Below are 16,668 nucleotides of genomic sequence, written 5' to 3'. Positions count from 1 at the left end.
CCAAATTATGGGACAATTTTGCCATCATGTTTTCCCGTATATCAGTTATTGCTGTTGTGCTACCCCAGTCACTGTGATGGAACAAACCCATCAACTGCAGGTAAGCAACCATCCTGTGGAGTGAACTGATGTTCCCACGTCATTGACAATGCCTTCCAACAGTGAGGCCTAGGGATTAGTGTGGAGGTTTGGTTCCTGGATGGATGCCAGATTTGTGCCTCTTGTGCCTCTCCACCCACTTACCAGGGACATAGTAGGTTTCACATTACCCTATTATTTAGTTATATGGTTACCACCCAGTGATGTAAATGGTTTCCTGAGCTACAGGAAAGCATTTGACATGTCACTCAGTGTAAAGAAACCTGAGGTGGAAAGAAGAGTAATAAACAGTGACAGAAAGGATGGGAGAAATTGGAAAAAAGGACAGACACAGAGAAAGAAGACAGACATGAAGGAAATAGCAGACAGCATTACATCACTACATTAGTGAGTGGATGATGGGTACCCCCACCTATCACCTCCCATATATCACTGAAGTTATTACTTTGTGCAACATCTCTGTTTTCATCATATAATTTCCTCATATTACCAACAACTTGGGACAATAAAATGAAGAAATCACATTCGTAGTTTCCATGACATTATAATTAATCAAAACAGCAACAACAAAATAACTGGCATGAATATCCTGCTGTACAGTATCAGAAGGTTTACAAGAAGGCTTACTATGTATTTTTGTGTATGTAATAGAATGGTTGGGCAGACTTACTTGCACTTCTCCTCATTCAGGGTGATGGCCTCAATCTCGATCTCTTGAGGCTTCTTAACTCCTTTTTTCAAATCTGGCACACTGTCTTCTATACACTTCTTGATGTCATCTGTATTATTTCTCACACATTCTTCTCCATTCTCACCCATGAACACTGAAAATACATTTTATACACAATAACAAATATTACCCAAGACTAAAATGAAAAATATGAATATGAACAGTTGCAAAAAAACATGACGATGAACAGTTGAAATCAAGTCCATGGCACGGTAAATGGCATATTATGTGAGGAATGAGAACTGTTACAAAAAATGTACATAATTATCTTCTTAAATGGCCCAAAACAACCTCACAATACTTTTCATATTATAATACTGACTCAACAAACATCCAAACAAGAAAAAGAACACACACACAGACGACACGCATCTGCAGGAGGGCTCCCGAAAGTTGGCCATAATTTTAGTATACAGATAAAATCCTGCTTCTAAACTGTCTGTGACTGATGGTGGAAAGATTCGCCAATGCCAATTGAAATATCGGTGAAAATTGAAACATTTGGATGCTCTTTGGGAGCTGCGATGAAAGCAGAAAATGTCAGGCGGGGCAATGCTGCATATGGTTGACGAATGTGGTGATTTCAAAGGAGCTGACCATCAAACTAACATACATGAGTTAATAAAAGCAAATGACTAGAATGTCAAAGATGGATGCGGTAATCGAGAACATGACAAATGATAGTTTAAAAACAAAGAAAGGTGAAACAAGAAAAGCAGGAGCTGAGTACCACCAGGAAGAGGGCCCTCAAGAAAATATAAGTGATTTAGAAGAGGAAAATAAAGAACTGAGAAAAAAAACTGAGTGAAACTGACCGTACAACTGAGAAAGTATGTACAGATCTTGAATTGGTGCAAGAACAAACAGGATGGGTAGTTGATGGGCGTGAAGAGATGTCAGAACTCAAAGAAATAATAATACAATAAAGTGAAGAAAATAAAAAATTAGCAGACAAACAAAGAGGCATCTTCAAAAGGGTCATCTAAAAAAAAAAAAAAAAAAAAAAAAAAAAAAAAAAAAAAACTGTGAGGAACACAGTTGAAAGGAATAGATGTGTGATCACCTTCGGAGCTAAGAAGAAAGAACGGAAATCAAAGCAGGCTAGGAAGAACAAAAAGATGATCAAGTTCAGTGAACTATATACTAAGATAAACAATGAAGGAAGAAACTGGGAACGAGAAACAGAGGATGTAAGAAGAGTAAGCCAGCATAAACAGAAAGACCTAATGTTACATCCATCTGGGTTGAATTTACAAATGAAAATATGGCAAAAGAAGTGTTGGGAGCAGCACACTGGCTGAGTGATGATGAAAATCTGAAGAAAGTAATGATACAAAAAGAGCTAAACTCCGAAAATCTGAAGAAAGTAATGATAAGAAAAGATCTAAACTCCGATGAGAGAACTAAACTGAAAACATTGCTGGAAGAGGCCAAAAACAAAAATATGGAAAGATTAGAGGGGCAAAGAGAAGTGTTTTTTTGGAAAGTGAGGGACATGAAACTCAAAAAGTGGTATATAAAGATGGACTAATGAGAAAAGTACAAAATGATTTGTTAGGCCTAGGTAAAGTTAGAGCAAATAAGGAAGTGATTAAGAAGACTCAGGCTCATAAGAGACGTCGTGTGGAGCAGTCAGACAAACGACAGAGGTGCCAGTTTGGCACTATTTTGACCCTTCCCCATTCATCTGAGCAAGTCGCTTGTCGGGAAATGCAACTGTAAATATGGTTGAAAGTCCTCCGAAATGTAGGGGGCTTCGACTGCCACCTCGCCTGGCTGGATGAGAGCTGTGAGTGCGACGAGGAGTCAGACATCCACCATTCCCAGTGCCGAGACGCCACAGTTGTCAGCTCCTATGCTTCATGCTCAATGTTTCTAACAACAAACTACTAATAGATTTTATTTTTTTACACAAACAAAAAATTAATAGCATTTTTATTTTTATTTTATTTTATTTTTCTCGTGTTTACTACACACAGCAGCTGGCTAACGTAACACGCAGTGGTGCCGGGAATAATGCTGGCGTCCCTTGTTGTAGTACTGTACTACTATTTCGTACTATTACCTACTATTACTACTACTGATACTAATAGGTAATAATAATACTGTTAAGGATTGTTGAACATTGGGGGAAGTGTTTACAGGTTGTTTATTAGAGTGAATCAGTGTTTTTCTCCTCTCCTCCAACTACTACCACTATTATACTACTACTACTGTACTACTACTACTACTAATAATAAAATAAGTCTGTCATAGTTACAACAACAAAAACTACTACTACTGCTACTACTATTACTACAACTGCTACAGCTAATACTAATATTTCTACAAAACCAACAACTTCTGCTACTAATACATCTAATACTTGAAAAATTAGTATAGTAACTTACTAATACTAATGCTGATTTTCATCCCATTATTTAAAATGCATCACATGTGTCATTTTTGGCTTACGCTAAGCTTTGAAAAAAAAAAAAAAAAAAAAAAAAGAAGTTGATACCTTGGTTACTAACAAAGTTATTGATGTCTGAAGTCTGGAAAACTTGTAACTCAATTTCTGCAGTTTTTAAAAACTCACTTGTTTGACTACTCCACGCGACACCTCATTTGACAGAGGTCTATCTACCTATTGCCAGATGCCATAATCCCATAAGGGGTGGCCATTTGACTTTGAGTTATTTGTTTTACGGGGAGAGGCACTAACCCACCACCAACCCACTTGCTGATATGTAGGGAGCATGTATGGTTTGGTTATGTGGTTACCACCCAACATTGGAGATGGTTTCTTGGCTTACAGGAAACCATTTGGCCTGTCACTCAATGTAAAGCCACCTGTAAAGGAAAGAAAAGCAATAAGAAGTGACAGGAAAGATGGGAGAAATAGGAAGACAGGAGGGCAGACACAGAAAAAGAATGATAAAGGCTAAGGAAGAAGTAGGCAGCACTATATCAAGTGAGTGGATGATGGTTGCCACCACCTACCACCTATGATAATGGTTCATCATTCATTCATTCATTCATCATCCAATCCTACGTTGCCCCGTGAGAAGCATAGGAACCTGGAGCTACGCAAGTTGGTCCTGACATTTAAGATGAGAGTGACCAGCCTCACTCATCCCTGAGTGGCATTACGTGAGGAATAAACCCCAACCATCCCTTGGATATAAACCTTCACTGGCTCAATCCGATTGGAGCGCCGTAATTACCCTATAAACCACCAGGTGCCAAAATTTGGTTATATGGTTACCACCCAGCATAGTAAATGGTTTCCTGGTGTACAGCAAACCATTTGGCTTGTCACTCAGTGTAGAGTCATCCACGGGTGGAAGGAAGAGGAAAGAATGAAGGAAAGAAAGACAGAAGAAGGAGTGTAAAGTAACCCGTCGGCAGAAGGACAAGGAAAGAATGAAGGAAAGAAAGACAGGAGAGGATGGAATGAAAGAAGGATGGAGGAAGGGAAAGGGCAGAGCAGCACTACACTGAGTGAGTGGATGGTGAGTGCCCCCAACTACCGCAAATGATAAAGGTAATGTATACAAATGTGGATGGACTGATATCGAAGAAACTAGAACTTGGTGAAGTGGTATGTCTCAATGAAACTAAATTAGAGAGTAAATTCAATGCAAATGTCCTTGGTTGGAAAGATTATAAAGTGTAGAGGAAAGACAGAGAAGTTAAGTCTGGAGGAGTGATGATTATGCATGATAAAAAGGTAAATGCAAAAAAGGTACATTTAGAAAATACTGGGAGTGGAAATAGTGAAAGAACATGAAGAAAAGCCAGACATAGTAGTGATGTACAAGCCATCATAGACCAGAGTATCAAATAGGGATGAGTACGAACTGTTAATAAGAGAGAGTCTAGATATGCTATGAAAGATAAATAAGCGGAGAAATAGACTGCAGCTAGTGGGTGATTTTAACTGCAGAGAGGTCAATTGGGAAGGAACTGATGCAGGGAATAACGTGGAAACCTGGGGGTATAGACTGATGAAGCTGATAACGGAAAATATGTCAATACAGTTGGTCAAAGAAAATACATGAATCAGGGGAGAGGATACACCAAAATCAGATCTGGTTTTTACAAGAAACTGAAATAATATACAAAAATTACAATTTCATTGCCCCCTAGGAAAGAGTGACCACCTGGCTCTGGAGATAGAGGTATTAGTTGGGGACACGGGAGATAGAGAAGAGACATTAAAAAAATAAATAAATAAATAAATAAAACAGATGTAAGTATGGGGAAGCAGACTCTGACTCCTTAAGACAATATTTTGGAAATATGGACTGGAGTGAAATGGAGAGGGGAAAAATATCTAAAAGAAATATATTTATGAAAATATATGAGGAGGGAGTCAGAAACCATATTCCTAAATTTGCTGCAAAAAAGGAAAACAGAATGATTGGTTTAATAAAAGATGTAGGGAGGCACTTGGAATTAAGAATACAGCACGGGATAATGTAAGAAGAAGATATACTAAAAAAGCTTGGAAAGAGTAAAAAGAAGTAAGAAATGAATATGTAAAACTAAGAAGGGAGGAGGAACAAAAATATGACAATAAAAGCACGAAAGAACACGAGCTGTTCTAGAGGTTTGTCATGGCAAAATGAGAAAAAAGAACAGCATAGCGAGATTGAGAGATGGTGATGTGTGGTGAAATGCTGAAGCACTGGGGAGAAATAGTTGTAGAATGGATGTGGAAGATGTGCAGATTGGCCTAGGAGGAAGGTAGAGTCCCAGAGGATTGGAAGTCAGGTATAATTATTCTCTTGTACAATGGAAAAGGGGAAAAAGAAGTGTGAGGTAATCATAGGGGCATTTGACTTCTTAGTGTAACAGGAAAAGCATATGGAACGATATTTATTGACAGAGTTAGGAAAATAACAGAGGAATTAGTTGGAGAAGAAGAGGGAGGTTTTAGGAAGGGAAGAGGTCGTGTAGATCAGATATTCATTTTCATATCTTTAGAGGAAAAGTTTCTAGAAAAGGGAAAGAAGTTGTATGCAGTCTTCATGGACTTGGAGAAAGCACATGACAAAGTGGATAGACAAGGATTGTGGAAAGTATTAAGAATACGGTACATGGAGTAGATGGTAAATTGTTGAAGGCCATGAAGAGTATGCATGAGGGTGGTAAAGCTGCAGTGCATGTGGATTGTGAACTGAGAGACTCTTTCAATTTGAAGGTTGGATTGAAATGAGGATGTGTCATGTCTCCACGGTTGTTCAATCTGTATATGGATGGGGTAATAAAAGAGATACAAGGTAGGGCAGTGGATGTTGGAGCAGCCCTAGTCAGAGAAGGCAGCGTTTGGAAACTCCCTGAACAGTGCCCGGGCACAGTGAACGAGTTTATGGGTGGAAGACGAGCTCGTTCAAAGTGAATTCATTCACTGTGAACGACATATCTTATGGAAAAAATAGCATATGGGTAGCACCGCTCCCTCAAACTCCACTTTTTGAGCCACAGGGATGTACTAAATGGCACATTTCAAATACATACAGTTCAGATATATAAAATATAAAACACATGGTTATTTATCATACCTTGAATGGAGCAGATGGTGGCCCCTGATTGGCTTGAATACAGGTGGTTCTGAGGCAGGGAGATACACTTAGTTTGTCCTCACCACATCACCTTCTACTCCTTCGTTCCCACCACCAGTCCCACCCTCATCACTTGACTGAACCACTTCCCCACATGCCTCTGTCTCATTCACCTTTCCCATAAAACCTTCAAAGTCCAAAGATGACACCACTGACGTCACATCATCTTCGTCTTCCCCAGGAAGTGTAGCAGACGATGAAGAGGCAACTGGTTCCTGCTGTTCTTGAGTTTGGTGGTAGCATGTGATGAGTGTTTGTTTTCTTCTGTTGACTTCCATACTGTGCCTTTCAATGTAATGACAAAAAGTGGTTTCTACTTCACTAAGCATTTCCTGTGTCCTAAGGTAGCTCGTTTCAATAGCCTTCACTTCTCTCAGAGCATACATTGCCGCTAGAATTTTATTGATCTTAGGCAAATAGACATAAGAAAATCTTTGTCCTCCATTGGATTCTGCTCAGAAGGTTACTCAGATCTGGCCTCTTGTGCAGTGTCTACTGGGAGTGAGGGGGTCGTTCAATATAGGAGACGGCAGTTATGGCCTACTCTTTCTGCTGACTTCGTTCACTCGGGATTCAACTCGTTCATTATGGTTTTGTGGACATGATAATCCCCTGCTCGTTCACTAGGCGAATCGTTTACTCTGGACACGTTTACTGTGCGAGGGCAATGTACTGTTATTTGCAGATGATACTGTGATGTTAAGTGAAGACAAAGGGGAGCTGCAAGGCTTGGTGGATGAGTTTCAAAAAGTGTGTAAGAAACGGAACCAAAAGGTGAATGTAGGGAAGAGTAAAGTGATGGTCTTCGAGAGAAGTGAAGTCAGTGAATGTACAGTGAGGTTGGACGAGGAGGAAATGGAAAATGTGGGTGCACTTCAGTACTTGGGTAGTGTGATGAATAAGGATGGAAGTTCAGAGGGTGAAGTGCTTGAAAGGGTACAACAAGGAAGAAAAGTTGCTGGGTCCTTGAAGGCAGTGACAAGTAACAGGGAAGTGAAAAAGCTACTACATGACAGTATTGTGATACCAACTCTAATGTATGGAAGTGAAGCTTGGACCTTGTTGGAGGGACAGAAGTCAAGAGTGAGGGCAGTGGAAATGAGTTAATTGAGAGGAGCATGTGAAGTCACAAGGAGAGACAGACTGACAAATAAGGATGTGAAGGAGCATTGTGGTGTGGATGTGGATGTGATAGGAAGTATTAAGAGAAACACACTGAGGTGGTTTGGCCATATAGAGAGGATGGAGAATGAGACACTGATGAGGAGAATGTATGTGAGTGAGGTGGTGGGGGGGGGAGAGGGAGGGGGAGGCTAAGGATGAGATGGAGGGATGGAGTAGAGAGGTATATGAGTGGGGGGGGGGTGAGCTGGGAGCAGGGCAATGAAATGGTGAGGGACAGGGTGACATGGAGGCGATTTGTTTGTGGCCACCCCTTACAGGATTAAGGCATCTAGGAACAGATATATAGATAGAGAGAAGAGGAAATGTGTAACATAATGAATAATAAATTGCAATCAGTATTTTTAACCCGTGGATTGCGCAATTACCCATTTTTTTTCCAACCCCATGGTGAACAAAAGTGGAAGAATTTTTTTTTTTTTTTAAGTTTTTGTTTATCTCTTCATCATCTGGTGAAAAGAAACACTCTCTCTCTCTATCTCTCTCTCTCTCTATCTCTCCGTCTTTGCATAGGGCCATGCGTAAGTTTACTTAGGGGAGTAGTTAAAAAATGAAAAAAATATATATATATACTGTATATAAATGTTTTTGTTTATCATAAACTTGAACATCCAGGGCATCATCTGGTGAAAAGAAAAAAAAAAAAAATCACTCTCTCCATCTTTGCGTAGTGCCATGCGTTAGTTTGCATAGGGGTGGAGTAGTTAGCGGTGATGCACGGCCAGCATAGCCTGAGCTGTGGTTTAAAACGTGACGCTACCCAGCCTAAGCTGTGGATAGAAATCCATGGGTTAACAAAAGAGGAATTCCAAGAACAAATAACAGGGATGCAACCCCTGAAATTGGAAACAGTAGTAAAGAGAAATGAGATACTAGCTGATAAGGATACAGATGTGAGAAAGGCAATGGGACTGTATGATGTAGCTGGTTGGATCTTGAATGAACGTGCAGACCAGTTAATGAGGCCTATCTATGATACCATAAGGTTTTCCACAGAAAGTGGGGAGCTACCTACTGAATGGAAAAGACCAAATATAGTTCCAGTTTATAAAGGTAGTGACAGGGAGGACCCGCTGAACTATAGACCTGTCTCCCTCACTAGTATAGTCTGCAAACTATGTGAAAATATCATCAGAAAAAGATCAATAAAATTCCTTCAGGGTCATTTGGTAATAATGTCCAAGCCAACTGGTTTTAGAGAAGGGTCATGTGTTACGAACTTGTTGGGCTTCTATAGTAGAGAGATAGATATTGTTTAAGAAAGGGAAGGACGGGTAGACTATTTACCTGGATTTAAAGAAGGCTTTTGACAGAGTGCCACACAGAAGATTATTATGGAAATTGAAAGCCTATGAAGGTGTATATGGGAAAATGTTGAAATGGATGAAAAAGTATTTGACAGAAAAGCGAATGAGAATCATAACAAGAGACAAGTTTTCCCAGTGGAAACAGGTAATCAGTGGAGTGCCCCAGGGTTCAGCGTTGGCCCCAATCATGTTCTTGATATATATAAATGACATGCCTGAAGGGTTGAGTACTAATATGAGTTCATTTGCTGATGATGCAAAAATTATGAAACATATTAATGGAGTAAACTTATTTAAGGATTTGCAAATAGAACTAGATAAACTCTGCATGTGGAATCAAATGTGAAAAATGGAATTCTATCTATATATCTATCAACTGACCGATGTCTTAATCCCGTAAGGAGTGGCCACAAACAAATCATGTCCAAGTTGCCCTGTTCCCCATCATTTCACTGCTCTGCTCCCAGCTCACATCCCCCTCTCTCATACGCCTCTCCACTCCATCTCTCCATCTCATCCATGGCCTCCCCCTCCTTCCACCTCACTCACATACACTCTCCTTGTCAGTCTCTTGCTCTCCATCCTCTCTATATGGCAGAACCACCTCAGTCTGTTTCTCCTAATGCTTCCTATCACATCCACATCCACACCACAATGCTCCTTCACTTCCTCATTTGTCAGTCTGTCTCTCCATGTGACTCCAAATGCTCCTCTCAAATAACTAATTTCCACTGCTCTCACTCTTGTGTCCCTCCAACAAGGTCCAAGCTTCACTTCCATACATTAGAGTTGGTATCACAATACTGTAATGTAGTAGCTTATTCACTTCCCTGATCACTGCTTTCAAAGACCCAGCACCCTTTCATCCTTGTTGTACCCTTCATGCACTTCACCCTCTAAACTTCCATCCTTACTCACCACACTACCCAAGTACAGTATTTAAACGCACTCACATATTTCATTTCCTCCTCATCCAACCTCACTGTACAAGGTGCTACCCAAAAGTTCCAGTAATTTGCATACTGTAGGAAAATAAGTTATCTTACCTCCTAGTTCTCACTGTTGCCTTCGAAGTACTCTCCTTTGGCATGTACAGTAATCCCTGTAATAACTGGGCGCCCAATTCCCAGACACCCCAATTTCCGGACATTTTGGGCCTGGGCCTTTGGACCCCCCCCCCCTCCCCCAAAAAATCCCACCCGTAATTTGAAACTGGCATGGGGGGTCGAACAGCTGTGTTTACACATGGCCCATTCATCCCTTCATTCTTTCCTCCCCCCTTTCCAGTTACCACCTAACTACAGTGAGTCTTTGAAGTACGAAAGGGATAGGGACAAAAAAAAAACTTTCGTAATCCGAAATTTCTTATATCGGAACGATTCTCCCCATTGAAATATACATATAAAGGGGGAGATGCGTTCCAGGACCCCATTGGACCCCCCACTAAAACTTTACCCCTCGTATCTAGATGCATGCATTACACATATATATACAGTACTATACTATTGTACAGACATAAAAAAAAAAACATAAATAACTGTAAGTAATCACTCCAATATCCGACGTAATAGAGCCATTGGTAGGTCCAGTTATTGGTTTTGTCCGGATATTGGGCCCCAGCTTATGGACTTGTACTTATGGACCCTAACTCAGAGAAACACCTATACAACTCCCTTTGGACATGCATAGCACTTATTTAACACCCAAATCACATCAATAAGGCACATAAATGACTGAAATAAATGCAAAAGAAACATAATATGAGAGTTTAGAAGTATGTTCATACATTAACCCTTTAACCGCGGGTATTGTTTTGGTCTGACTGTCCTCTCCCGCGGGGGTTTCAGCCAAATGTAAACAAACCTTTAAACCTTAATAACTCTGCACAGAATAAAGCTAGAGAAAAAAATAAGGTACCATTAGAAAGTACTAACCTTCAGCTTTCCATTGATGTAGGTTTCATGACTTTCTTGACTTTCACAGGACGGGCAGTGCCGTTAGAAGTGAGGGGTGTAAAATCACTATTTTTCGCTCACACATCATTACCTTCGCTCATACACCATTACCAAATGCCAACCTCATTCTGATAATAATACTATAAACATATATGAACACTGCACATACGATAAACACCCACTCTGTGTTCACTGAGGCAGGTAAAAGGCACTGTAATTACCTGCACTTCACTGCCACATCAGCGGTGTTGTAATCACTATTTTTCGCTCACACACCATTACCAAATGCCAACCTCATTCTGATAATAATACTATAAACATATATGAACACTGCACATACGATAAACACCCACTCTGTGTTCACTGAGGCAGGTAAAAGGCACTGTAATTGCCTGCACTTCACTGCCACATCAGCGGTGTTGTAATCACTATTTTTCGCTCACACACCATTACCAAATGCCAATCACATTCTGATAATAATACTATAAACATATATGAACACTGCACATACGATAAACACCCACTCTGTGTTCACTGAGACAGGTAAAAGGCACTGTAATTGCCTGCACTTCACTGCCACATCAACATGTGTTGTCACTCACACAGCTGGACAGATACTGATGCGCGCTTGGTCAGGGGTGGGGTGGGGGGCCCAGGGGGTGGGAGGTGGGGCCCCAGGGGGGGAAGAGGGAGGTGGGGGTCGGCTGGAGTGAAAGAACTTAATAGCTACTCTCCCTTGAAACAATTGGCGCACGGAAAAAACGCGGGGTATTCAAAATATTCACAAACATTCGAGAATGACACCCGCGGTTTGGTCCAGTTTTTGCAGCGTCATTCTGGAATGACACCCGCGGTTAAAGGGTTAATAAACATTCTGGTACTTATGGACCCTAACCTAGCCTACCTCAGAAAAACACTTTCCTACTGCACATGCATGAGGTAAGTATAGTATGGAAAAAAGTACAGTATGAAACATTCTGGTAAGTATAGTATGGAAAAAAGTACAGTATGAAACATTCTGGCTACTTACAGCAAGTCCCTGGCCACCCCGATGAATAACCGCCTCCTCTCGGACTCTGACGGTAAGAACGATTTCCTGAAGCACTTGCAGGACACTCTTCCTGAAGTCTTGCACTGAACTTAGTCAGTAACACACAGAAGTCTGTTCTCTTCACAGTGTTCACTTTAGTCCAAATAATGTTCCAGTTAAATTTAGTGTTGCACATTAACTTTTCCCAATCTTTTCAAAATTTCCAAAGCCAAAACAAAGAAGTTTATTTACGTTAAATTTAGTTTCCACTGAGTCTTTTCTCTCAACTTGAAAACCTTAACACAACACACCGTTTTTTTCACTGCACAACACTCAAAATTCCCGTGTGGTCTAGTGGAGAAGTTCTTGATGTTTATTCACTGTCAGAGCCCGAGAGTATCACTGGCAGGCGACCAAGGGGTGCGTCGCTGGGTCGTGGTGATGGCGTACCCACTGCAGAGGACTCTGAGGAAAGCCGCAAACTCACGTCGAGCGGTGACTCCACCGTGGCTGATGTGCTGGGCTGTGGCTCGGAGCATGAGGGCCTGTCTTGGGGAGGCAACGGAGTGGAGCCAGGGCTTGGCACAGCGGGGGTCACGGGCCTGAAAAAACTGTCAATCGTTGACTGACGCAAGGACCGACGATTCTGGCGATTGATGATGCGCTGCCTGAAAGCACGCACTTCCTCCACGAGTCCCAAGGGCCCCATCTCCCTGTCGCAGTCCGGGTGTTCCAGGTAGTCTAGGACGAACTCTAGATGTTCCCGGAGTGCGCTCAGCTTGGGGATGGCTGGAGTAGTGTCCTGCTGAGAGGAGTCCGCATCATCGTCGCCTTCGTCGTTGGAATCTTCAAGTTCGGGACTGACACCAGCAACCGAAGACGCGATCTCGATATCAGACAACGTTTGATACCCAGGATCGCCCTCGTCGTCGTCCAACCACTCACGAACATCGTCCACATCAACAACGTCGCCGTGCGTATGTAGCCATGCATGGAAGTCATCCACGTCAAACCCTAGAAAATCGTACTCCACATCCGTTCCGAGAAGCAGATGAGACCAACCATTTTCAAAAGTTTTCACAGGGACTTCCTTCCATGCACTAGCCCAGTTGTACAGCGCAGACTTGATGTTGTTGCGGCGAAGGTTTTCCAAAGTCCGCTTGCCTCGTGTGTCACGTCCTTCCCTGCGCTCGTCCTCGTCCTCGAGAACAACCATCACCTCGTCCAGGAACTTCCGACGGTATAGGCGCTTTGTTGCCACGATCACTCCTTGGTCCATGGGTTGAATGAGAGCAGTCGTATTAGGTGGCAGAAACATGCACCTAATACGGCAATTCTCAGCAACCAAGTCCTTGTCGCACGGGTGGGCAAGTGCATTGTCGAGCAGAAGGACAGCCTTTACCTGGTCGTGAGGGATTCCCAGTGTCTTTGTCTGGTAATGGATGACCTCCTTGACGAAGTGACGGTGAAACCAGTCTTTGAAAATCACAGCTGTGAACCATGCTTTCAAAGAATGGTACCAGACGACAGGAAGGACATCCATCACCCCACAAAGGCACCGAGGCTGCTTTGCACGGCCAACAACAACGGGCTTAAGCCGGTGCATGCCGTTAGCACTGGCACAACACAAAGCAGATATCCATTCCTTGGAAAGCTTGCGGCCAGGTACACGCTTCTCCGTCTCTTAGGCTAGAGTGTTCGTTGGCAGTGAGCGACAGAATAGGCCAGTTTCGTCAGCATTGTAGACTTGACCGAGAGTTAGGCCCTCCCTGTCGATAAAGCTTTTCACCTTGTGCCGAAACTCGCCAACTCCATCCTCATTAGTGTCCAATGCTTCGCCATGTGCTTTACGGTTAGTAAGGCCATGTCGCAACTTGAACGCGAAGAGCCAACCCTCGGATGCCTTGAAGTCTAGGGCGTCGTGAAGCCTTGCGAACTTCTCAGCAGCAGCCTTCAACTCTGTTCCACGTACCATCACACCAGCTGCACATTGCTGTTGGTACCAAATCAACGTGGATCAGTCGATTTCTGCAAACTTGGGGGTAAACATAACCTTCCTTTCCACGTTGCGTTTGCTTCGCGACGAGAAGTCAGCCATGTACTGCATGAGTTTGTCTCAGGAATGTTTGATATCGAACAAAGTCGACCGGGCCAGGTTGTACTCGCGGAGAATGCGGGAAGACCAACCCGCATCAACTTTCTCCAATATCTCCCTCTTCTTTTCCAGAGTCAACACCACTCTCTTCCTTTTCTCAGGTGGCGGGGCCATCATCACACACACTAAGAGGAGGCCCGAGAGCAGCAGGAGGCCCTGCAGTAAGTACGGCACCACCACAAAAGCGAGCACGTGGGCAGCCATTGCGAAGAGCGTAGGTCCAGTCGCGGTGAGAGACAGGCGGGAAGTGGGGAGGATGCAGCGGCGCTCTATCGGACGTCGGAGGAATGACGCACCAAAACAATGCTCTCCCGCGGTGCGCGCGGCAAGTTCAAATTACGGACGGGAAAAAATCTTTTTTTTTTTTTTAATTTTTGGGGGTTTTCGGACCATTTTGGGAATGTTGGATCCCAGGACGATAAGGTCTGGGTAGTGGGGATGTTCGGTTATTGGGCGTCCAGATATTAGAGTGATTACTGTATTAGTACACTGTACACTTAAATACAGACCTGTGCTGCAGCTGGAGATTCATATCGTTGATATGGTGCTAAGTCCATGCAAAAGCTGCGGGTCCTCGTGGCTTGGCAAGCGGCTGAAGATGAAGAGAAGGAGGTGGCCATCTTCTTGTACATTTCCTTTTTCTTCGTCACAGTCCCAACGGTTGATGGTGCAAGGCCTAAAGCTCACCCAATCTCCGAAACTCCCTGCCCCTCCTTGTGGCATCTTATTATCTCCAATTTCCTCTCAAGAGTGAGAGTACGATGCTGTTCCTTCTTTGCACCTGGTTCCCCGGATGCTGGAGATGATGCAGGGCGCTTGGGAGGCATGGTGAAAATACGAAAAGGTGAAGAACAGTGAAAAACAGCGTAACGTACAGAGAAGCTGAAAGGAGAGGACGAACGTGACTCGACTGGGAAGTGCGCGAAAATGTGTTTACCAGAGAGGGATTAGTTCGTTTTCTCACCGCAAGCGAGCGCGGTGCTGTGCAGCACGCCCATTTTGAATTTTCCGTATTTCCTCTCGTATAGTTTTTCGTACCATAGAGACAGATACTTTCGTACTATGGAATCTGTCCTACACTTATCACTTTCGTACCATCGGAAATTCGTACTTCGAGTTTTCGTATTTCAAGGAAACACTATACCATTGTGAGTAGATGCTCATCACAATGGATGCCACAGGTGCTCGTTTTTGTGAATAAACAGTGAATACACTGCAATACCTCGCCACTAGACCACATGGGAATTTACAGTGTTGTGCAGTGTTAAGAAATTAGAATTTAGAGTGCAAAGGTTGAAGTGTGGAACGCAAAACTGGCATGCCACAATTAAGAACAGAATGTGCAGTGTTAAACAATTATAACTCACAGTGCAAAGAATTAAGTGCAGCACGACACTGGATTACTGTACATGCTTCAAGAGCATTTTCACCACTGCCAGAGCCTTAGAGGAGGCAGCCACAGACGTGGTTTTTTTTTTTTTTTTTTTTTTCCCCCCCCCAATGTGAGGAAGAAGGAACCAAAAGCTACGAGCCTGCAATAACTGTTCCCTCCTACAGAGAAACAAAATACAAGAAAGAGCCAAATTCAAGATCCAATTATTTCGAGATACCTGGACACACTGCATTTGAAAGACTGAAGATCATAGGAAGCAGGAAATACAGACAGAGTAAGACAGTTCCAGAGTTCACCTGTTGCATAAATGAAAGACTGCAAGAAACGGTTAACTCTTGCATTACAGAGCTGGACAGAAAAGGGATGAGAGTTTGCTGCTAGACGGGTGCTAAGCGTCCCTCGAAGAGGTGGAGGAATACATGCAGACAGTTCAGAGAAGCAGTGACCATTGAAGTAGTGACAGAAAAGAGATAAAGATGCAACAGTGTGGAGAAGAGACAGAGGTTGAAGGGAGTCAGTAAGAGGAGGAGAGTTAATGAGACGAAAAGCCTTTGACTCCACCCAACTGAGAAGAGCTGTATGTGGTGAGCATCCCCATACATGAGAGTTGTACTCCACACAGGGGCGGATAAAACCCCTGTATAGAGTCAACAATTGTGCAGCGGTAAAGAAGGAAAGGAGTCGGCTTAGCACACATAATCTCTTGGAAGCAGATTTTACAAGAGATGTGATATAATCTTTCCAAGACAAGTCCCGAGTAAATGAAACCCAAAGCAAGTTCAAGGATGATGCAGGAATAAGTTGAATATTATTAAACAGTAGTGGGTAAACCTGTGGAAGATTTTGTCAGGTTGATAGGTGTAAGAACTGAGTCTTTGATGCATTAAAAACAACAAGATTATTTTTACTCCGGTCAGAGACACGAGCCAAGTCAGACATTAGGTGTGCCATAGCCTCATCCCCTGTTTGTTGAAGTAACTGCTGAGATGGACGTTGCGGGAACTGAATGGAAAGGTGAAGGGTGGAGTCATCAGCATATGAGTGGATAGGATTAGATGTACAGCTTAGAAGGTCATTCATGAATAAAAGGAAGAGGGTTGGTGATAGGACAGAGCCCTGAGGAACGCCACTGTTGATAGATCTAGGAGAAGAACGATGGCCATCTACAACAGTGGCTATAGAACGACCAGAAAGGAAGCTAGAGATGA

The 16,668-nt window shown here is 42.7% G+C and overlaps 1 protein-coding gene across 1 annotated transcript in view; it reads right to left on the bottom strand.

Moving 5' to 3' along the window:
• Window positions 1-16,668, bottom strand: part of LOC145406676 (27 kDa glycoprotein-like) — a 109,967-nt gene that overhangs the window by 11,306 nt on the left and 81,993 nt on the right. The window contains exon 5 of the mRNA XM_080277772.1: window positions 770-923. Coding sequence (XP_080133898.1) covers window positions 770-923 — 154 coding nt within the window. The remainder of the gene's footprint in view (window positions 1-769; window positions 924-16,668) is intronic.

Source organism: Coenobita brevimanus, chromosome 71 (genome assembly GCF_032717465.1).
Source record: "Coenobita brevimanus isolate Jiangsu-jjx chromosome 71, ASM3271746v2, whole genome shotgun sequence".
NCBI lineage: Eukaryota > Metazoa > Arthropoda > Malacostraca > Decapoda > Coenobitidae > Coenobita > Coenobita brevimanus.
The sequence above is the reverse complement of the archived record's forward strand: the minus strand, read 5'-3'. Positions and strand labels throughout refer to the sequence as shown.